Genomic DNA, 24,171 nt, shown 5'->3' with positions numbered 1-24,171 from the left:
ACACTGCCACGTGAGAGGCTGGCACATTTAGACTCTCATCAAGCTAAACTAGAATGCTCAAGGTTCAGAAGCCCTCCACCTTGTTTGCTAGGAAACTCTACAAGCTCCTGAGAAATCCTTAAAATTGGGCAATTCTAAGGCACTAACTCTTCCAGGAAGCAGCTCATTCCTAAAGGGTTAGCCCACAAGAAACCATACACTCTCGTGTGTTTCTTTGTCTAGCAGTAAATTCTGCCACACAGTACTGGTTACTGCGTGTATCTTGGTGGCAAGCCCAGAACACCTGGCCACTTCACCACACCTTGCAGCAGACTGCCAGCATGTTCAAACTCTGCAGAAGGTACAAAGTGTGATGATCACGGCCTCCACGTCAAGCAAGGGCAGGAGAGCTGATGTGGAGAAAACCTGCTGGCATCTGGTCCTTACCTCAGACACGATGCTGTCCACATTGGGATTTACCAGGATCACTGTCTCCAGGGTATCGCTCCGGTGGTGGAGGGTTCTTTGGCCTGGGGAGAGGCAAGGGATTAGACAGGATGGGAGAAGCTGATGAGACAGTATCTGCCTACTGATGCTTTAGCCTCAAAAATTACACTTCAGCCTGGGTTTGATTGCAAGGCTTCAACTTGCATTCTAGACCCAATTGAATACCTGGGTCTCATAGAACAAAGCAAATTCTTTTCAGTAACAAGGAAAAAATTGTAGTTCTGGATCAGCGCAATTTGCAACTCAACTCCAACGTGTTCTGAAGTCCACAGTGCCAGGCATATCAAGCTGCCCGCTTGTGCCAGACAGCTGTGCCCCGTAAACGCTGGCACAGACCAGTTATCCCCCCCAGACAGAAGCATCTTGCCTCACTGCAGCTACCATGGAGAGGTATCTCTGGATGTTGTCCAAGCCTTAGTCACCATAGGGTTTTGTGAGCCTGCTGGTGCGTGCCAACTCACCCTTCATTAGAGTGGTGCAGCACTAATGATGAATCTCTCCTCATTCTTAATAAGTTTTTCTCTTATGCAGTGTTTTTCTTTAATCTAAATGTGCACTCCTAGAGGTAAACTGCTGCTATGGGAACCATCTAGATGGTAAGAATGCTTGTTCTCCTGTCTCCCTCCTGTGAGGGTCGCAAACAGGCACCCCGACAGGACTCTGCTCTCCCTATATATTTAGGCAAAAAAGGAAGAGCCAAAGAAGAGCAAGCAAGAGCCTGGTAGTGCAAAAAAGCAGCCTGTGTGCTCACCTTGGCATGGGCATTACACGGGTATTTGGCAAAATATTGACATAATGCCTGGGCCCTATTAATTTATTAGAAAGAACAGTGGCGAGTGCCTGCCATCCTGAAAGGCAGGGCTAGAGTCATCATTGCGTACCCACGTCAAACAGCTCTGGGAAGCAGGACGATGTACAGGACCAGCATTTCCCTTGACATGGCAGGCAGCACGTAATTTGCGGATTCTGGTCTTTGCAAATACCTACCTCTGGACATTACATCCACTCTACAAGGCAGGCACTTAGAACTTAACTGTTGGAATGTATAATTTATAGGGTTTAAATCTTTCCTAGGCTTTAACCCCTCATACAGACTGGAGGGCCACAGATCTTCACTGAAAATGGACATCTATTTCTATTTTTCATCTTCCAGACAACTGCTGCTCTTTGACAATGTCGTTCTTTCCACCCTCTCTGTTCCACAACCTCCCATCAGCTCTCTTTCTAGACAGATCTCAGTCCTTCTAAAATAGCTTCATCAAACTGGTATTTCAAAGAAAGACACCAAAAGGACACAAAAGGCAAGAAGTCAGAGAAAGGCCAATACTCAGTATAGCTTTAATCAAACTCAGTTTACTGGGATGTTTTACTCTGGCTGCCAGCAATTACGTATAAACCAGACAGATATGCCCAGAAGGCAACTTTCACCCCAACATGAGAGCGGCTCTAAGCTCTCAGCAGAACTATTTATGCTCGGCATCCCTAGCTGTTTTCTGAACTTGTGTTCTTTCAGTTTGTCTCAAAATGGTCCCTCCAGACTAAAACAAAACCATCACTGTGCAAAGGAAATGCTTGCACTGAGTTCAGTGGCATTTCTGCCACTCGATGTGGGATGCGGTGTACGGATGGGAGAGGCTGGGCACCAAGCCCCCGCACAAAGAAGGAATGCTGCGAGCGAGCCCGTGGGGAGCGGTGGGGGAGAGGTGGCGCAGATGAGGAGGGCCCAGGAAGCGTTCTGGGGCATGCACTGCAGCCAAAAGCAGCAAACCCCCACTCATCCTCGAGGTGATGGTAATTGTACAGGCATTGCTGATACCTCGGCATTGCTTAGGTCCCAGCAGCGAGCACAAGGAGTACCTCGTTTCCGCACTGATTGCATCGTGCAGTTTTCACACAGCTCACCCCACACCAGGACCTCCGCTCACGTGCTGCTCAGAGCACCCAGAACAGAAGCAATCTGCTCCCATTTCTCAGCAGTAGGTCTTGGACAAAGTGAAACCCACGCCACTCCCCAGGCTTCAGCTTCTGCCACCTCGCTACCTATACATCCCAGACAGACTTTTTTGGCAGTTGTTACCCACGTCACTTGGAGAACACAGCTTGGCGTACAGAACCGACACCAGCAGTCTCTTCCTTGTGCCATGTGAAAGGAGGGCTCTCAGGCACAGTGTAGTCACTGGTACCCAGCATGTGGGCATCCTTCCAGGCACCAGGTGCCAAGGCGCTGCGGAGCCCATGCCAGCCCGAGGGCTGCAGGTTGGGCAGCGCTTGGTGGCCAATGCCAGCTGTACAGGGAAAGGGGCCTGCCTGCAGGACTAGCAGGCATGAAAATACTGCTGCTCTTTGCCATTTCTGTGGTTCAAGCCCAAGCAGCTGAGCTGTCACTGCTGAGACTGGTAAACAAAGCATGGCTGGTTAGCATTCTGCTCGCATCCTCTCACCCCCCGGAGGGGCTGTCGCCTTCGTACTTGAAAGAAAGAGAAGGGCTCAAGCTGTGGGGCCAGCAGCTGCTGGCAGATGGAAGGTAGGAATGGTGAAGTACTGAGTCTTGTGAAGGGCCGGGAAGATGATTAAGGGACTGAAGCATTTTCATATGAGGCGAGGCTGAGCGCACTAAGACTGTTTAGGCTGGAAAAGAGAAGGCTTGGGGTGGGGGAGGGATCTTATCAATATGTATGACTACCTGATGGGAGGGAATGAAGAGGAAGTCAGACTCTCTTCTCAGTAGTGCCCAGTGACAGGGCAAGAGGCACAAATTAAGACACATGCAATTCCATCTGACCACAAGAAAACACTTTTTTTACTGTGAGGGTGCTCAAACACTGGAATAGGTTGTACAAAGAGGTTGTGGAGTAACCATCCTCAGAGGTACTCAAAACCCAGCCGGACACAGTCCTGGGAAACCTGCCCTAGCTGACCCTTCTCGAGCAGGTGGGATTGGACTAGACCATCTCAAGGGGTCCCTTCCAACCTATGATTCGGTGATTCTGTGACTCTGAAGCAGTGCAGCACTCCAGAGCTTTGCTCCTGACCTGCTGTTGGGCAGATTCCCTTTCTTCAGTTGCAGCAGTTGGTTCTCAGAAGGATACAGGAGCACGGCCATACAGACGGGCCATTTCCAGAAACAGTGAATCACTGCACACACACATGCGTGCCAAAACCCAAAACTGTTCTTCAGCTTAGTTCAGAGATAAAGCAGAACAGCAACACAAATGCCAGACTGAACTGCAAACTGTGAGCGAGACAGCAACACGGTGGCCTAACCCGGCCTGTGAACTCACCAGGCGAGTGCCCCAGCCCCGGCTCACTCCCAGGCTGCTAGCGGCCGCCTCCCCAGCCCAGGGACAGCAGCACCCCTGTACGTGACAGAGCACACACCGGGCTGTGCCCAGCTGAGAGAATACCCATCATCCCAAAGTCTCTTTGAATCCAAGTGCTCGTCAGTCTGAGGAGCCCCCTTTGCTGGCCGCTTCCTCTATACAGGCCTGCAGAAGCAGCTGCACAGACAAAGGATTGAAACACAGACTGGGGCATCCTTCTTCTTACTAACAACAATTATGTGCAACAGAAATGAGTAGCAGTGCGACTGACGTTGCAGACACAGTGACTGAAAGCACGCTGTTCAGGTCATTGCCAGACATTTGCTCTTACTAGAGCCCTACCACGGTGAAATGCATGCCTGGAAATACCACTGCAAATGGCAAAATCCCTTAATTACATTTACCAGTACGAGGAATATCCTTCTCAGGCTGCTGAAGACTGCTGTCTTCAACCTGCCTAGAACAAACATCTGAACAAAGCTCTCCGACCACAGATCTCCAGGTGCATTCTGAACACAGATCCCTGACCCTGCTCAGCCCTCTCAAACTATGCTCACAAGCTGCTACATTAAATAAAATCTCCTCTCCTCCAGTAACTGTGGGAGTAAACTTCATTAGCATTGAATTTCTCATTTCGTACCAATCTTCCCGTTGTGCGTTCAGGCACGTTCCGATTACTGCAGTCATCACAATGCCTGTGCGCTTCCAGAGAATGTTTCTATCCCTCATGTCCCCACCAAGGCAGAAAGCCCCCGGTCTTTACCATCTGTTCCTTAAGAGGAGAGTTTTTCTAGTCACTCATAACCACTGCCATCTATCCCTGAAACTCTTCCAGTTCTGCTATGGCCTTTAGGATGAGTAAGAGCAGAAATATACAAGACGAGAAGGAACACAGAAGATTCACAGGGTGGCATTATTGTATTTTCTGTGTTATTCCCCATCCTATTTTTTATGCATTGTAACCCGACAGAATGGCCTGAATGACAGAATGACAGAATAACCTGACACTAGCTTTGCACCAAATAAAGATCTTCAGTTGGGTACGCAGTGACATCGAAATTTCACCCTGCCATGACATTATTGAGCCTTTATAAGTAGCCTGGAAGGTTTAATTTTTATGGTGTGCTTGATTTTGCGTTTTTTGGCAATGAATGTAATGGGACATCATGATGACTGTTCAATTTAGTTGCAGAAGTTCCTCACAGTTTTTTGTAGCTATAAGTAACTGAGTCATCTACAAATTTAGCTACCTCCATGTTCATTCCAACCCCTTTCCTCGTCATTACTGTATTGATCAGCTTTATATTTAGTAGGAAATCATGAAGCCCTTGTATTTTACCCCTGGATGCTGCACAAACTTGACCATATATTTGTTTTCTGTCTCTTAGGTAGTTTTTGACTCATGGCATTAGTTGCCTTTTACCCACACAAAGTGCTTGCCGCATAACATATGTAAAGATTAAATACCCAAATGCACCTATTCATGACCTCAGTGAAATTTCAGAAAACAGACAGGGGCATTCTCCTTCTCCACACAGATCGCATTACTTACCATTGTGCAGAAGTAACATCACCTTCATCCTGAAGGACCACAGAGGGCACACACAAAGCTCTCTTTCTACAGGGCAGCCACCTCTTGGACGGCAGTCAGCCAGAACTGACCACGGGGGCATTACACAAAAATGTCCCAGAGGTGACGAACAACGGCTTTTCTAGGCAATGCTAGAGGAACCTCCATGGCTAATGCTAAGGGGGCACTTCAGGATGTGCAGGCTGCACTCACGGATCATTAGCGGGGAGGGAGGAAAAGTCTGGGGTTTTGATTTATTTTTTTGAAGGGTACGTATAGCTTACATACCAGAAGGGCTGAGGGGGGACCTGATCGTCGCAGTCTACACTTTCCTCACGGGGGACAGCGGAGGGGGAGGTGCTGATCTCCTCTCTCTGGTGACCAGCATAGGACACGAGGGAACGGAATGAAGCTGTGTCAGGGCAAGTTCAGGCTGGACATTAGGAAAAGGTTCTTCACTGAGAGGGTGGTCGGTCACTGGAACAGGCTCGCCAGGGAAGCGGTCAGGGCACCAAGCCTGTCAGAGTTCAAGGAGCGTCTGGACAATGCTCTTGGTCATACGGTTTAGCGTTAGGTAGTCCTGCGAGGAGCAGGGAGTTGGACTCGATGATGCTTGTGGGTCCCTTCCAACTTGAGATATTCTATGATTATGTGTCCCATTGAGTGCAGAATTAATCTGGTTATGGTGGAGGATAGCAAGTGATGAGCAAAGCCACGCAGATTTTGGAGTCGGTGTGAATTAACCATCCAGGGCTGTCTACATGTGCAAAGTGATAGAGGGCAAGAGAACGAAGGACCAGGCACTGTGGTTTTCGTGATTAGCAGTCAAGCAAAGAGGACTATGCGGGGAGGTCAGTCTGGGCTAAAACAAAGGACAGTGCTCTAGGGTAACTATGTGACAAACAGGATGCCCAAGAAAGAGATCATCCTAGAAGCAGACAGATGGCCGTGGAGGCAGAAAAGGAGGTCACGCTGCCAATACAGATCCTTGTACGCAATGTGTGTTGCCACTCTAATTGAAAGCACCTAACAATCCCTGTAGCTGAATAATAAATTCTGGGCTGGTCTGAAGGGCTGGCAAGGATAGCTGCAAGAGCTGCTGCTTGGCACTTGCTTTAACCTTTTGGACCATCAAACCTCAGAGGTCTTATTATTCTGTCGATCAGAACTGGAAGAACCATGGTTACAACTCACTGTGCTGAAATCAGAGACCCATTGTCAGGGCAGTGGGACCCAGGTTCTCACCTCTGTGAAATATGATCACCTAGGCCAGGGCACTAGAGAGTCATCTGTCAAGGGAGAGACTGTGCTGAACTCAGTCACGATGCTCTGACTGGTAGGCCAAACTGTAAGGAACATAAGGGCCACAAAGATGATTAAAGGACTGGCACATCTCTGACGAGAGGAGGGCTGAGAGGGGGGACTGTTTAGCCTGGAAAAGAGAAAGCTCAGGGGAGGGATCTCACCAATGTTTGTTCGTATCTGATGGCAGGGTGTAAAGTCTGGGCTGCAGAACTCTCAGGACCTTGCCATGCAGAGGATGGAGACTGTTCATCTGACCACACAGAAACCAATCCTCTCCCCATCCAGGGACCGTTCTTTATTCCTCATTACCTCCCTTATCCTTCCCACACCCTTTGCCTCCTTTGTCCCTAAGATTATTTGGGCTTACCAGGCCAGGTTCTAGCTGTAAAGCAAACACCAATAATACATTGATAAAAAATACCAAGGTTTCACAGTCTGGACATGTTATCAAGGCACGCAGGCCGCAGCAATTAAATACCAACTCTTCCTAACTTTCTGACCTCTTACCTGATGTTATGTACGTACCTCTTCAGGGTGGCACTTCTGAAAAGACTCTTCTTACAAGAAGATCCTAGATATCGCTATGGTTCAGCTACACTTTAGCAAAGAGCTGAGCCTGGTGTTATATGGTCTTCCTGATGCTCTATTGAAAAAAGTCCACCTCTGAAGACAGTCAAACCATGCATGAGGGTTTTCAGGGTGCATATATTTGCATAATTAACATGAGCTAGTGCAAGCTGAAAGACTGCCATTTCCTTCACGCTGAAATGACATCATAACGCTGAGATAGTAACTGACTTTCATTCTGAGGCTGTGAAGTCTCCAACTGCAGCTTCTGCAGTGCCAATGGGAGAAAAAGGATCCAGCCCCAAATGGTGTCCATTCAGAGAAAATGAAACAGCACATTCATTCACAAACACTCCAGGACTGCACCGAGTACAGCAAGCCACAGCTCCTTGGGAGAGAGATTATAAAGACCAGAGGAAAGGGAGGAAAGGTCCTGCACAGAATTCTGAGCAGGGTCCTGCCTCTTATCCCACCTGTGCAAATACACCTTCCTATCTCCTACTGCAATACGGACCCACCCCTCCACAGGACCAAGGAAGCCCTGTGTTGTTCAGCAGTGAGGGAGAGGAGTGAATGTACTCTTGCTGGAAGCAGTGTCCTACGCCCAGCACCTGAAGGGCACACAGCTGCTGAAGCTCCTTCCTCCAGCATGCAAATTGAACAGCGTACAGCTGGTAGGACCAGCTCTGGCTGGTGGAGATTTGGAAGCTCTGCCAGCTACTCAGATGGGCTCAGGAATTAAAAAATAAACACAAAGATTGCTTGGCAGCCAGTACACAAGCCAGCAACTGTGAATTCACCATTCAACTCCTCCTTACCTGCAGACTTGCATCTCAGAAACATCTCGTAGCTTCTCTGTACCTGGGCATCCTTGCTGTACTGCAGGAGTAACAGCCCTGACCTGTTACAACGGGCCAGAGGGACGTATCAGCCCTTGAGATGTGCTTAGGCGATTTCATAGCTGTGAGCAGAAGTGTGGGCAATCTGTGGGCAACCACAGCACCACCAACATGAACTGGAATGTGCTACAGAGCGGCGGGAGGAAAGTTTGCACACAGCCTTCCTGCCGTCTGTGTGCTCAAACCATTCGAGAGGAGAGTCCTCAATAAATCTAGAAAGAAACCCCTCCAGAGAGGGTTGGGCCAAAGAGATTCTGAACAGTGTGTGGGCATTTGTGGTGGGTTCTAGAAAGGCAAATTCAATTTTACAGAAAACTGTCATTTCCTGCTCTTGGCAGAGGGAGGCAGCTGCCTTAAGCAAAGCACCTGTACAAGGCCTGGCCCCATGCAAGCAGCAGCAGCTGCCACTGCCACAAATGCAGCACGGAGAGCAAACGGCTACGTCTCACTCTGGCCTGGCCTTGAGAGGCTAAATGGGAGTCTAGAACACGCTACCATCAGCCTCTGCCCTGGCCGGGGGAAGCAGGCTGTCCCCACTTCTCGGAGCTTAGCCACGTAGGAGACAGCCACCATCGCGTTCTGCGTTACAGCCCGCTTCCAAACTAGATCGCCCAGATGCAGGGAAAGCAGCTTGGCCAGTTCCTCCGACCCAGAGAGAGAGGATGACCCACAGTCTCAACTAGCTTCCACAGGCTGTCAGTTAGGTTCCAAAGCTGATGTAGTGCTTATGTTGGCTGCAGCAGTAAATTGTTTTACTAACAAACTGTCCTTAAAAAAACATTTATTTCTAAGCAAAGTATTAAGGTTTTTAGATTACAACTGAACATCTCTGTTAGAGTGAAATAACAGCTAAAATTATTGATAAAAGCAATTAAAGATTTTTTCTTAAACTTGCAGCGATCCATCAGTTATTTTTACTTCTCTTTCTTTACCCCAAAAACGTTGAGAAAATTCTTTTCAGCATACTCTATCTATTTACGTACACAGAATCCCAGGCTCCCAGTTCTTACTTTTTTTTCAGACAACAATGGCTGTATTGGGTTCAGCATATGTTTTGATTGAGAAGATAAGATAAGGCCACTGCACTTCCTCAGTTTAAATCTCTGTGTTCTTTCTTGCCATGACCATTTCACTCTCTGGGCTCCTGGGATTATTTCTTCATTCGTCTTGACTGTTCAAAACACCTTCCAATTTGTTATTGTCCGTGCCTATGATCAACACGCTCTTTACATCCCAGTCCTGGTCTGCCCTGAAGGAGCATTAAGGAAACGGGAAGAGCGTATTTCAGAGCAGCTCTCCCGGACGCGGGAGGCTCGGCTGGCGGCTGCCTCAGCTCTCGGGGCCTGAGCCGAGGCTCCGGCAGGGCGACCGGCCCCTGGTGGGGACGGACCCCGCAGGCACCAGCCAGCTGAGCAGCTGCAGAGGCAACCACCGAGAAACAAGAACTGGGCCCCAACACTACGCCATCACTTCTGCACTCCTAAGACAAGAGATTCTCACCTGCAGCTCCTCCATGCAGTCTGGGTGGAAAGCTGGAGGCCTATATCCAGGCGCCATCTTCTCAGAGGACGACAGGGAAGCCCAAAGAAGATGGCACAGCGGCCTGCTCACTGGCACGTTCTCTCAGGAGATGGGCGACCCCTGAGTCCCTCCCTGCCAGGGACAGAGCAGGATTGCTCTCAACCCCTCTGGCTGAAGCTTGCCTCTTCTGCAGACAGTTGAAACACCCACTAGCACAGAGATGTGAACGGGATCTTCACACATCTGCGTCCCAAACACCAGACTGTACCGTGAGTGTCTTTGCTCCCTCCCCCAACAACTCTAAGGAATAATTAGTTAATTATGCAAGCCACGGCCATCTCAACAGGGGACACAAAGAACGCCCTTGGACTGGCAGCACCCTGTGGTGCGAGAGGCATTTTTGCTTTGCAGTCCTGAATCTGTGCGATGGTTCCAGCTCAGGCATTCAAACACGATCCCTAACACCCCTGTGGACGCACTTGGACGTGTCTACCAGAACGACAGGACATTTTCCACTCTAGTGCTCCTTACCTTTTAATGGTAGCGTTGTGTCAGGCGAGATGAGACTTTCAGGCAAGGTAAGTGGAGAAACACCAGGTAAGGCCTACAGCTGGAGCTTGGTGTAAACTGCCCAGAAAAGACTAAGAGATATTTGGAGTGCCAGGTGGGAGGCTGCAGTGCAAACTGGTGCCTCGCTGTTGGATTCAGGTGCCTGAAGAGCTGCAGCGATCCCAGCGATTCTGGGCACATCCAGCTCTTTGAGCGGAGCAAAGGGCACAGCCAGCTCACTGGGCGATCGCAGCCGAAAGGGCTGTCCCACAGCCTCCTCCCCCAACTTGTATTCACAACATGCGACAGCTACAGTAACTACTTATTATAATAAAAACATTATTACGGAAGTGCTGTAGTTTTAGCTTTCTAGTGTGATTCAACAGCTGAGAATGATGAGGAATTGGCTTCAGGCAGTGCTTTGTGGTCCACCAGCAAGTGTTCTGCCTCTCATGGTCTGAAAAAGTCTACAGTAAAGATTTATTTCATATACTTTCTATTTTTAGGTCTTCAAACACTCTGCAGAAATAGATAAACAAGTATCTATTTTTTTATCAATGGCTAAATCTAAAGATCTATCTCCTTAGCGATTTTCTTTAGTGATTTTCTCTTAGCTAAAGAAAGAGAAAATCACTGTGTACTAGCAAAGGGAAAACATATTTTTAGTGGGAATATGAAAATCAGCTGAAAATTGAGAGGCAAGAAGCTGTAGCGAAGCGCTGAGTCCCTGTAAGGGAAGGCTAGGGCAGAGCTATGTGTTGTCCTGTGGAGCGATGGAAGGGAGCATACAAGCGATCACCAACCGGGTCACAGATGAAACCACACGGGAGATAAAATGAGGGATTTTAAACCACACCTAGAAAAGAAGGGGAAGCCAATGGTGTTTGAGCACGGAAGTATATTATATGTATGAGTTTTTATTTTTTACGGAAGTTTCAAAATAGCGTGTGATGATTTTTCATATCGGGATACTGAGTCACATAGTTAAAATCATGGCACCACTGAAATAAAGCCCTGTGAATGTGCAATAGGAGACACGCCTTATCTGGAGGAACTGAATAAACAATTACAACGGACAGGAAAACACAAAGCAGCACGCAGAGAGAGTGAAGAGAATTCAAACATCTCTACGAAGCAAAGCATCCCCTGGGGACTGCAGACCTGAAAGCACACCCACATTGACTTCAGCCTGTTAACAAGGGGAAATCTCCAGGTGTTGGTTTTAGCTTTAGTTAACATCCCAGCCACAGACTGATGGGAATTTTGGGTACACATGGTATGTTTACCACTATTACCCAGTTAGACTGAAGCTGGGTAGAGGGCAGAAGAGCACCTGCTCAGGAATACACCACCACATGCACTAAACCCCCCTTAGAGTTCAAGGGTTTCCCGATGTGTGGCTCTGTACATGGAGAAGAGGGCGAGAGGCCTTGCGCCCAAGCCCGACAGGAGGCTTGGCAGTACAGCACACAGAGAATAGAGTCAAGAAGGATGCAGCACACGGCAAGGGCATTAGGTGAGCCAGAGCAGAGCCGGTGACACATTCTGTACTCCTTCAAGGGCTTCAGTTTCCAACGAGAGCGTCTACCCAGTTGCCTTCAGGAGGACAAACAGGACAACTGGTCACAGATATGCTTCCAGGAAACACCGGTACAACCTAACTCTCTCAGTGTAAAAGGAGCCATGAAGTGCTAAGATCAGGAAAGAAGAGCGCAGCTGATTTGGGACAGAATAGGCACTAACTTTAGAACAGCTCAGAGGCAGAGAAAAAGCCTTAAATGCTGCAGAACTCTGCAAGTAGAGAGCTTTGTGTAAAAAGGCAGAGAAAGAAGACAGCATCAGCAAGACAACTCCAAGAAGGAGAGAAGTTTCTCAACAGGAGCAGAGTCAAAGAGTGAAACTAACTGAGAACCACACTAGGCAGGACAGAGAAAGGAAAAACACAGCAGTAACCAGTCATTAGGGCTCAAAGACCACCATCTCTGGGAGGATGAGACAGCAACAGATTTTCAAGAAGATGCGAAAGCACAACAGATGAAATGAATTACTGTCAAAAACAGTAGCGTGTGGTGTGGTACACTTACACAAAGCAGGAGGGGCACAGAATGGTCTGGGGTGAAGAAGAACAAGGTCTGGTTTCCAGAACCATTGCTGAGTCTGTCAGGATGGAGAGGGTTGAGGCGTCTGAAGCCATGCTCAGGTTTCCTTTTGTGGACCTAGCTGGAGTTGTTTAATAACTTACCTTACCACACTGTTACTGCATGTCAGGAGAACTGATGATGCTTTAAGGTAAGAACAGGCTCTGCAAAATGACTGACTGCCTCCTGGGGAATTACTGCAAAGGTGAACCAGCAGCAGGGCAAGAGAAGGAGGTGAAATATTCTTTAAGGTATGGGAGGTTGTGGGCACTTGCCACATCCCAGGAGATACTCCTCCTAACCATTTGCCTGCGTCTTCCTATCTTCCCTCCTCCCTGTGATATTTTCATGCCATCTACAGCTCCTCTCCCAGGCAACCTCTATTTCTATACTGTGCCAACCATAGCAACCATCTCATTGCTTCCTAATTGCACATACTGTCTCACTTTTATGCTAAAGAGCAATTTGATAGCTCAGCCATTTTAGAACCACTAATTGAAGACACAGATGTTCACTTTGGAAACAGCTGTATCTATTTCCAGAAGTTACTGTTCCTAACTGTTCATTAAATGCCCCTCAACTGGAAGTTACACCACCACTGAGCTACGTTAATGGAGAAGATGAGCACTTCTATCTAGTTTGCCAGGTGCAGAATCAGTCATGAGAGATTCTGTTCCCTTCAGTAGCTTTGCTGACTCAAGCTAGCCTTGCATCCTTTTGCTGTGAAACAGTGTATGGCATTCACGTGAGTCAAGAACACAGCTCTGCACAGGGGCATTATCTCCAGCCGTGAGGAGCTGGAGCTGTAACTTCTTAAATGTCTCCAGCTAAACCCACAAAAGGAAACATACACACACCTTAAGATACCCTCTTATCTTGGTGCCCGCACTGCACCAACCCCTGGCAGACCTACAGGTGGTCCCTTTGGAAACCAAATTAATGTTTCGTGTTTTCCTTGTCAGTGAGACTTCAGCTGTGATTTGCTGCCAGTCCCTGAACAGAGGCGCCCACAAAACTGTTCCTGTTGGCATTGAGGCAGATGCCTGTTCCAGATTCCAGGGCTGAAGATTCCTGTAAGTCGCAGAGCTGGACAGCTTCCGATTTCTTAATTTTAATAAGAATATGCATCACAGGATACATGTTCTTACAACCAGAACAGAGCACAGATTCAAAAAAACCTGCACATTTCTCCTAGTTTTGAAGTATCTGGGTAATGCTCATTCTGACTGACTTGGAGGTACAGCTCATGATCTGTCCTATTTCTCTTGCCGATTTTTTTTTTTTTTGAGAACTGATTAATATGATATGTGTAAGCAAGCTGCCTGAGGCAGAGAGAACTTAGTTGTATCAAAGAGGGGACGGCTGTCACAAATAAGGAAATAATTCTGAGATTTCCTCCTGTTTTCCTATTGAGATGTCAAATTTCTGGCAAGAGGCTCCTGCCTCTGATTTCTAGCATCTGTTTAGACTCCTCAAACCTCCTTCCTATTCCCTACTGTTAACAGTCTCATTCTCAGTAGCTTTTCTTCCCTCTCACCTGCTTGTTTTGAAGATGACCTGCTGAATGTCACCTCCCTTTAAGATACAGATATTAAACCAGCCGTGGACTCTGCGTGGCTGGGGTGGTAAAGCACAGCAGGACTATATTCTGCCAACCCTTGAGAAAAAGCAGCTGCCCTCTGCCAACATCTTTCTTTGCTGCGTTTTGACTTTGCACACTTGGATCTAATTGCCACTTGACAAGATTCTCTGCATGGTCTGGATTCCTGGGATTTGATTTACAGCAATGAATGGGATATAGAAAGTTATTTCAAAGCGCAGAGCTTCAAGGCCTCCTGTCCCTTCTGCTAGCAAATGCAGGCCTTGTCTCTTCAGCATTGAGAAGAGAGGCATTTGGGGGAAGCCAAGGAGGTTCCTAGCAGAGTAGGGACATCATCTTCTCTCAATACTGGCGACAAGTCAGCTCGGCCACTGCCTCTCACCAGTCTGCCTTGCACTGAGCTCCCTGAAGTCTCACTTCATAACAGGAGCCCCTACTTCTTAATGCTACCCAGTCTAGGTCTCTGTCAGCTTGTACATTACACAGTGGAATCAGGGACTGAACTTACTGACTTGGGAGAATAAAAAGGTCTAGAAGAGGCCTCCACCACCACGAACACTTTTGTCTCAGGGTCTCTCACTTGTTCAGCTCCCTCAGAGCCATACAGGCACAGAACCCTTCCACGCTCCCATGCCTCCCTCTTCCTTGACAATTGTCTTTGCCTTTGAATATGGACCAACAGCAAGAAATAAACCCCGTAACAATTAAAACTCCCACGCAAATCTAGCAACCAGGAACTGGGCCAGAACACATATTGTGCTCATACCTACCAGCCTGCAAGCTGTTTCTTCAAAAGATGCCACACAGATCAAAGCCACGGAGAACCACCCCATCCAATGTTTTCCTACCATGGAAAGGAGTCGTATTTGTTTGAAGCCATTTACTTCTTATATGGCCTGGGCAGTGTTTGCAGGTCTATCCAAGTAGTAGGCATTTAGTAGGCACGGAGGTGTTGGGTTGACGGTTGGACTAGATGATCCTAGAGCTCTTTTCCAACCTTAAGGATTCTATGATTCTACTGCAACTTACTCCTCTAAAACCATTTTAGGAAGCTTTTTGGAACATAAATCTAGTCAACCAGAAGGTAAATCACTGGCTTCTTGCCCACTTCTCCTCTAAGATAGCTACTAGCACCTTGAGTGCCTGATGACAGACTGACATTCCTCAGGCAACATTCAAAAGAGATATACTAGCAGCCTTTTCCTTCCAGTTTTCTCCTTAATTATTTAAGATTTTGGCACTGGAGCTTATTAGAGAGTGGCACAGGTGAGGTGGTTGGATCCCAGTGAAATAAAGGTTAGCTACAGCAAGCGCAAAAGCAATTAACTTAATCTCTTAACTTGAAAGTCAATAGAGGAAACAAACGATCCAGACTTGCCAGTTATGCTGCCATGGTCTTTTAGCACAATCTATTTGTAGCTATAGCATGTTGTGAAAAACAGCACTAAGCTTTTACAGCCTTCATCTTTTAACGGAAACAACCAAAAGGACTTTTCTCAAGACTACCAAAATACACGAAAAGCAGAGCTAGCAAATGCCAGCCCACCCATGCAGTGGTACCATGCAGCTTCTGGACAAGTCTCCAGGTGACAGCGAAGGTTATAGCTTATGCTGCTTATGTCCTGCCAGCTGGTATTTCTATTTTCTTACCATGGCCAGTATCCCAGTGGCAGGAATGGACTCTCCTTTCCAACCTTAAAACAGCTACAAGAGTTTCAGGTCAGGTATTCTATGAACATATTCAGTAACAACCGTTTATTACGCCACTGCTGCCTGAGGCATTTAGCTGACTCCCAGGGGAGTCAGAAGAGGCTCAGCCTTTCGCACAGGAGGGGTCTGAAACTGTCTTGCTGTGCCTAAGCTCTGTGATTTGTTTTCACCTTTGCTTCACACTAAAGACAAGGAGATAGATTTCCACGTGCCTGACTGGTGACTATAGATGAGTTCTTCTCCTGTTGCACCTTCTTCTCCAGGATCTCAAAAGTTAGTACAAATTTACAAAAGATTTCTTGTTTTGCAGAATGCCAGAGACACAAAGAACCTACATACCTGGTCGAACTGTGAACCCAGGGCCCTGAGGTAGGTTCTAGTAAATTGCCAGAGACTTTGGTGCTTCACAAGAAGGCTCATGAAAGACAATAATATGTGCAAAGAGACACACGAGTTATTCAGTAGGACATACTGATAACAGACATGCGTATTAAATCCTACCCCCTCTGTGTCTTACATGCCTCCTTCCATTTGGGATTCTCAGCCCTCTTAGATGAAATATCCAAGCCTTTACTTTCAAAAGCAAAGAAAGGGCTCACTCATTTCTTTCAAAACACAGAAACTGGGATGATGACGCTTTTCAGAAAGATAGAAGTGAATCAAAATTGCATTCCTCATTAAAGAAAAAACCCAACCCAGTACTATTCTATACATTTGAAAGATCGGTCCAGCAAGACTTAAAGGCCTGTCTCAGGAGAACTGAGAACCTGCTGGCCAAGGTCACCAATGCTCGAGTTCATCTGTGAATAAAGCCTCGGAAGGACAGAGATTTCCTGAGGAGCTAGATACACAACTAATTGTTCCATTAGTACTAACTTTTGACATCCTGGAGAGGAAGGCGCGAGAAGAGGAGACTGATGTATAGTCACCAGTCAGCACGTGTAGAAATTTTTCTCCATTTCTTTAGTGTGAAGCAAAGGTAAAAACAAGCTACAGAGCTTAGGCACAGCAAGGCATGGAACTAAGACTGCTTTCTGTGTGTCCACTCTGCACTGTCCCACTGCAACAATCCTACCTCCCTCCACGTTCCCTGCAGTCACTGCAATATCCTCAGTTCCTCTCATGAGTCATAACTACCAACTGGTCAAGCAGCAGCACACTCGGAGATAGAAGCGCACTGTCTGACGGCTGGTGCGTAAGTGGTGACTGCCCAGATGGCAGGCCAAACAGAATGTGTACTGTCCCAGTGAAGGCACCGATTCGGACCACGCTCCTCTACTGCCCCGCCAGTTTTCACAAAACTGGAAGAAACTTGTTACTTTTAATGCTTTAGCAGAAGGGAATGCGTTTACTCCAGACAAACACAAAGCATGTGTATTTCTAAGAGGAACTCATACTACTCAACCAAGCACCTCTAAGGGGATGGAGAAAAAGCTAATACAAACTGAGAGGTTAGAACCAAAGTAGCTCAATACTTTCTCTAGTCTTTCCTGTCAAGGCTCGTGCTGGAGTCCAGAAAGACATGGTCCTGTAGCTAATTCAGGATTTCTGAGGGGAAAGAAAAATAAATCCTCTTTTTCCATCTCAGTAAATTCTCCCCAGAATAATTTCTAAGCATTCATTTACACGTAACTTACTCTCTTTCCTCCCGTACACAGTTACCGGGCTGATGGGTAGTCTCTATCACCTCCCTTTCTTCCCCAGGTACTTTTGCCTAATGAACACTTCACAGGCTAGCAGACACACCCTTCATTTTGAGCTAGCTCCTACTGTCAGGTCCCTGTATGCTACCCAGACAATCGTCTCATCTTCTTTGGCCTCCCATAGCATCTCCTTTCAAGGCCCTGGAGATCTCTCTCTTCTACCTATCAATTAGTAGCGGAAAGCCTGTGATAATGCACATAGCACACGTGGCTGTGCTAGCCAAGTGGCCAGAAGTAGCACCCACTGGGATCTCTATGCTCAGATACCTATCACAAAGCTATATTGCTGGATCCTTATTTGGCTCTCAGTTTCTTCTTCTTTTGTGAGATGCAGCCATCCCAGGAGTTGCCTAGGATGGGCCGTGTATGAACATGTGCAAAGAACACAAGACCATGTCCCACAGACGCTCATGCTGAGGAACCCCTCTTCCACCCTTACTCTGGTGTCCAGCCGTGCTCCTTTGAATGAGACACACTGCACCTCTTGTTCACGTGCACACGGCTTCCTTGCTTTCACCAAAGAGAGCCTGTGTTGGCTATTGCTCACCATACTCCTGTACTCAAGTCCATCATCCACTTACCACCATATCTGCTGAGGAGGTGACTCAGGTATGCCAACAACACAGACATGAGGAAGAGTGGCAAAAAGACATTGACAGGACATGGATTGCTTTGTCAGGAAAGAAACTACTGCAAAGCTACACATCCCTCTCTCTCCAGAATGTGAGCAGGGCGGAGGATCTGACAGCCTGGCCTTGCCAGATCGCAGGAAAGGAAAGGAGGGAAGGAAAAAAAGGTTCCTGGCCTGTATACGATAGCTACTTGCTGGAGAAAGCGTAAGGACAGACATGCAGTCTGGATGCAGCCAACCGGTATGGAGCCATCAAGGAGACAGGGAGGGTACTGACCTTATACAGCAAAAGGCCCCCTGCCCCATCAGAAGAAAGAGGAATCCCTGCCATTCTGGAACAGTGCCCAGCCTGCAGGGCTTTTCACGGTGGAACCAGAGCTACTTGGAATAGAAACAGCCTCGTCTCTGAGATCAGAGAGTTTAAACCGGAGCTTGTTTTTTCTGCAGTCATAAGCCAGCAGGCACCAGCTGCAGAATTTGCCGCAGTGTGTGTGTGCGCGCGTGTGTTTCTGCGTGTGCGAGTGTGCAGCAGCCACGCTCCTCCCCTCCAAGCTCACTGTGTGATAAATGTGTCCAGATCCCTCCTTTTTCCCCTCCCTACATCACTGATAGTCCCAGTCTGATCGCCCTCAGTCCCCTCTCTTCTCTATTAAGAAAGCTTTTGTTGGCATCACTGCTGATTTCTTTTCATTGCTCCCTCCCTGGTCAATGAGGTTTGCCTCTCCTTCTTCTCCCTCTTACCCAAAACAGCAGCATCTGACAGATATTCATGGTCACGTACCCTCGTCTGCGCAACGTGCCAAACCCTGCTCCAGCTCCTCTAGCTCCGGACCCTGGAGATAAAAGGCCCTATTTTTCAATACTTCAACACATTTTAGCATTAGCGTACAGATGATTTAACGCTTTTAACAAGATGCTCGCTGGTGACAACACTGAAGGATGCCAAAGATACCCTATGAAAACAGAACCCCGTGTGTCTGTGGACTGCAAAGTCATCGTCACGCTGTACCACTGGTGATGCAGGAGAGCTAATCCTACAGGGAGAAGCTGGCCCCTTATACCTCTGTGCTACATGGGAAATATAGCAGGGTAAGGGATGACAAAGGACCACTGCCAGGAAAAAGCACTTTGCTATTCTCATTTCTAAAGCACAAAATCCCTCCCTATAGCCTACTAGGATGAAAATCAGCACCAAGCCTGGCCACATCTCCTCTCCTCTGCTGCCCTAGAAAGGCTGCATCGCTCACATTTTACAAGAACCTTCCCTTTTTCCTCCCCCACTAACTGGACGCATTTGGATGCTTTTTGGCTTCCCGTAGTGGAAGAATGTAGTCTTGAGCAGCTCGAAGCCAGACTTCAGCTACTTCAAGACTACTCATGTGTGGGTGTGCAGCACCAAAGGAAAGAGAAATTGCAAAAGGGACCCTGTATCTCTCTTCCATCTCATCAGCAGCAGGACAGTCCACCTTAACAACCCTCCCCCTCCCGACTGGCATTAGCCTCATTCCAGCATCAGCACTGAGCTGAGCAGTGATACAGACACTAATGCTGGCTTTCACCAAGCCTTGCCCAAAGGGAGCGTCTCTGAGATGCCTTGTGCCATCTCATCCCTTCTCCAGTAGCACACCATCTTCAGGAAAGACTGTACTGGGATAAATCATAATTCTGCAGGACTGCTTAAGTCCCTGACAGGCAGAGTATCTCCTCCAGATTCTTCTCTAGACCCATCTTCATACATCCTTCTCTGTGTTTGAGCTAATGACACAAGTGCAGTAAACAGCTGAGCAGCTAGGGAATTCGGCTCCTGTTCCTGTACTCAGGACACAAGCAGCTGAGAAGGGGCGAGGTCCTCAGAGAGATCATTAAAAAAAATAAGCTCCATCTGCAGCCACCTTTCCCTCTTGTCACTAGTCCTCTCCTCCTCGACCACCAGTCAGTCACCCCCCCTACTCCAATAGGATCGAATTCCAGGGAAAGAAAAACGCGTTTGCTATAGCCCGCTCCGCAAAGGCTGCCTCACCCGCTCCTGGGCGAGGGCAGAGCAGACCCAGCAACTCGCCCCCTGAGACGAGGCAGCGGAGAGCAAGAGAGCCCGGTCGGGGCTAAGTCCGCTTGCCAGGTACCAAAATTTACAGTCACCTCCCCCGGAATAACCCGTCCTGCCCTGGTCGACCAGCTTCCTTCAAAGCGACAAGCAGCACCAGAGCAAGAACAAAGCCAGCGCTGGCTGTCCCAGTCCCGCGCCCACCCCACCCCACCCCACCCCCGCCAACAGCACCGGGCGCTCGGCCGTTCCGACCGCTCCCGACACCCTCCACCGCCCGCTCACAGCCCTTCGGCCTCCGGGTGGGGCCGACAGGGTAGGAAAGGGACGTGCACGTACCATCCTGCGGCGGGGCGAGCGGCCCGCGGAGCAGCAGCCGCCCAGGGCTGCCCGAGAGCGGCCGGCGCGCAGGCACAGCCGGGCTGCCGCCAGCAGCTGCGGACCGGGGCGGGCGGAGGGAGGAGCTGCCCGCCCCGCCCCGCCCCGCCCCCGCCGCCTTAACCCGCTGCGGGCCGCAGCGCCCGCCCGCGGACCCGCGCCTGCCAGGCCGGGCGGGCGGGCCCAGCGCGCCGCGGGCTCGACCGGCCGCCCCCGCGCTGCTGCCGCCCCCGCGCTGCTGCCGCCCCCAGGCAGGCCGAGCTGGACGCGGGGCCCGCGCAAGCGGGAACGCCAGGCCTCCGGCCGGCGCTCCGAAACACGGGACCCCGGGCAAACGCCTGCAAACGGGCGGGTTCCCGTGCTGTCAGAGCACTTTCTCCCCGACAGCCTACAGTCAGGCTACCCCTCACAGGAGCGCCCCGGAGGGCCGCTCCCCATCTCGTCTGAGGGGGCCTTCGGCTCAAGTCACTCTTAGGCCGGAACCGCCTGCCTGGCTGCAGCTGCGGAGCAGCTCCTCCCGGTACGGAGAAGCAACATGAAGTACCAGGCACGGCATCAGCGGCCCGGCTGGTAGTGAACAGGGGTGTGTCAGGGATGACCTCCGATCCCACCGAACAGATAGCAGAGCTTGAATGAGCAGCGCAAGAACACCAGCAACCTGGCCTCTGGAGCCCTACGGCCGGCGCTGTTTTCCAAGAACCTCGCAACTCGTTTCATAACCAGTATCGGTGTCTGCCTCGTTTGACCTCCAATGCAGTTGACAGAGAAGCGTGCTTTCTTGTTCCTGCTCTGCTGGGCTTAGGCCTATCAGTCCAGCATGGGAATATATCGATTACTCCGTGGCACGCTAGCTGCCCAGTGCAACCTTTTTTCATAGCAAGCACTGAAACCGCTACCGGTGCCCTGCTTGCTGTACACAAGATCCTGGCTTACTTTTAGATTCCAGAATTAACTGTGAAAGCTGGAGATGTCCTGCCTGTCCTACAGCAAGTCTCCCTCTCAGTGATCTTCCAAGGGCTGGCAGAGACAGAGGAATAAAAGTATCACAGAATTTTGATGAGTTTTTAAAAAAAATTAGAACCTACTCTTCTGTAGCTTTTGGATGATGCCAATCAGTGGCAAATATCTGTGAACCTCAGGAAAAATTAACGCACTAGAATCAAACATCTTTGATTTCTGTATGTTTTGAACAGGTAACATCCTCATCTTAACATCCTATTTAAAAAGACTAAAGAATTAAAAAAACACATTCTCAAGGGACAAACTATTGAAAAAAGCGGTTCCATGCTATAGGAGCTGCAGAACTGCTCCATTACATCTGTCACATCCCAGTCTTCTGCTTGGCAGTTCCAACACACAGGCAGTAACACCAGCTACTTGATGATGCCAGTTAGTCTACAGCGGTGGCTGGGAACCACTCCCAATGGGCTGGAGCCTCTGTGGTGAGCACTGGGAGAGAACGGAGCCTTCTGGATTCTGCTTTCACCTCCAGCACAAAAGTCACTGCAGGGAGCAGTTCTGTAGGTCCGTGCCCAACCACGCACTTGACCATCAAATCAGCCAGCTAGCAGATGGTGAGGGACACAGTTGTCTTCCAGTCACCGGAATCATCAGTGCAGCATAACCTCCCAGCCACGGGAATATAGCAACAACTGCAACAAAGCAATCAAGTGCTTCTTTTTAATATACACCTTTGGATTGTTAAATCCGGGGACAAAATGTTGGAATGTTCTCTGAAAGATCTGCAGCAGGGCATACTGACCTTCCAGTGACTCAGAGGGGCAGCGGGTTCTGGTCACCAATACAAACGAACACAGGTAATAGTCAACACTTTCAAGCACAATTGTCAACTGAGGTACTGAAAAGGGTTTCATCTTTGGAAAGAAAATGAGGGCTCAGTCTGAAGCCAGCTTTTTTGGGTGAAAAAGCCTGGGTTCTGAAAAGGAATACAAGTTCCTACTGTCTTCTTTGAAAGAGAGCAGAGGTGACCCTTTTTCTGTTTTGGTGGAAAGTGAAAGGGTTTTTTTGAAACGTGTACTACATAATATGGAATGAGAATCTATGGATTTATATTTGTTTAATTTAGGATTTATGTCAGTGCTGGGATTACAATGAAGAACAGTTCTATATATGCTGAAGAAGGGGCCGCAGTCAAATGGCTACAGCCACCCATTGCCACTAGGATCTTAACATTCAGTTCAGTGTCTATTGAGCACTACATGTGACTTCAGCAAAGTCTTGTCATCATGGAATTCATGGATTCTGACAGTAGCCAGGACCGTGAAACAAATGATCATAGGGATGTGGAAAAGTAAATCACTGCATAGATCGGGCTGGGAGTGTCCCATCTTTGGCTGCAGAAGAGCTCAGCTCCCCGCCCTGCAGTCAATCACATGGAACGGAAGAATTCCAAGTTTCACTTCTATGAAATGTTTGCCTCAAAGAGCAGCAGCAAGCCTGCTTGCTGGTCCTAGGCTTTTTCATGCTGCTTCTTCTTGGTGCCTGTTATAACTAGCTGGGTTAGTTGTAGGTAATGATCAATAATTTCAATTTGGTTTGATAGTTTTAATTAAAACTGTTGGGACAACAGTCAGAACACAGCCCATCACACTTCTATGTGTTCTTTACTCCTGCCTGTAAAGAGTGGAGACGATGCAGAAAAGCCCATTCCACAGCATACCTGTGCATTCCTACTCCCTCATCTGACAAAGATTGGCCTCAAAAACCTTCTCATGACCCTTAATTCTTAAGAACTTTAGAATGGGAACACTGGGTCAGGCAATGAGCCCATCTAGACCACAGCCACAAGTGGACAGCTAGGGAAAGAGCATAAAATACATGTGTAATTGGAGGTATATCAGTCTGTCCTCTCAGCTCCTGGCAGATGCCCTCACTCACCAACTAAGGTTGTTTCTGCATCTCTATGTAGAAATTTCATGAGCTTCTCTATTGCTTTCTGAAGCTATGTATACTTTTGAACTCTGTGGCAATTGTTTAGTGATGCATCATGTGTAAAGATCACTTCCTCTTGTATATTTGGTTTGTAACTTCTGCTTAGTGATTTCATTTTATATTCCCTAATTCTTAGGTTATGAGGGGAAAAAAAAATCATTTCCCATTAACCTTCACTAGAGCATTTGTATTCTCAGATCTGTCACATTGCTCTTCCACTGCCTTTTCTATAAGGTAAGAACTGCGAGGTTTGGGGTTTTTTATTTGATTGGTCGGTTGCTTTTTAAGTCTCCTCTTGTAGTGAAGCCTTTTGATCATCCCTATCACTTTTCTGATCTTACAATATTCTTCAAGACAGGGAAAGAGGGAGAGGGACCAGAACTGCACAACACATTCATTAATTGAGAGCACTATACACCAACGTAAGGGCATAATGATGTTTTCTATGGTGTTTTCTACTGTTCTAATTCCTAACATTCCATTTGCTTTTTGACTGTAGCTAAGCATTGAGATTGCTGCTACTCTTTAGAGCCAGTCCTTGATAACTTCAAATCAGCAGCCAGCTGTTATTTCAGCATTGACACTATACTCCAAATCATTTACGAACACATCAAACAGCACAGGCCGCACAGATCCTAGACATGCTGCTTGTGACAGTGATGCTGGTAAGAACCTCCCTCACCATGATAAAGAACAGCACCAGGATAACATCTGCCAGTATCCATCTCTTCACTGAGAACACAAGTATAACACTAATCTTAGTGGCCCCCAGGTCCTTCCAAGTCCTTTTTAGAAGTG

At 48.2% G+C, this 24,171-nt stretch overlaps 1 protein-coding gene across 5 annotated transcripts in view; it reads right to left on the bottom strand.

The window, feature by feature from the left end:
- The window catches only part of MAP1A (microtubule associated protein 1A), a 72,112-nt gene that overhangs the window by 18,020 nt on the left and 29,921 nt on the right, over nucleotides 1-24,171 (bottom strand). For 3 of the 5 annotated variants that reach the window (XM_072871655.1, XM_072871660.1, XM_072871657.1), the window contains exon 3: nucleotides 427-509. In XM_072871655.1, coding sequence (XP_072727756.1) covers nucleotides 427-509 — 83 coding nt within the window. Of the gene's footprint in view, nucleotides 1-426; nucleotides 510-18,780; nucleotides 18,833-20,382; nucleotides 20,484-24,171 lie in introns of those variants that run through there. The other 2 variants (XM_072871658.1, XM_072871659.1) reach the window with 2 other exon arrangements.

This window comes from Ciconia boyciana, chromosome 8 (genome assembly GCF_034638445.1).
Source record: "Ciconia boyciana chromosome 8, ASM3463844v1, whole genome shotgun sequence".
NCBI lineage: Eukaryota > Metazoa > Chordata > Aves > Ciconiiformes > Ciconiidae > Ciconia > Ciconia boyciana.
This window is presented reverse-complemented; position numbering and strand designations above follow the sequence as displayed.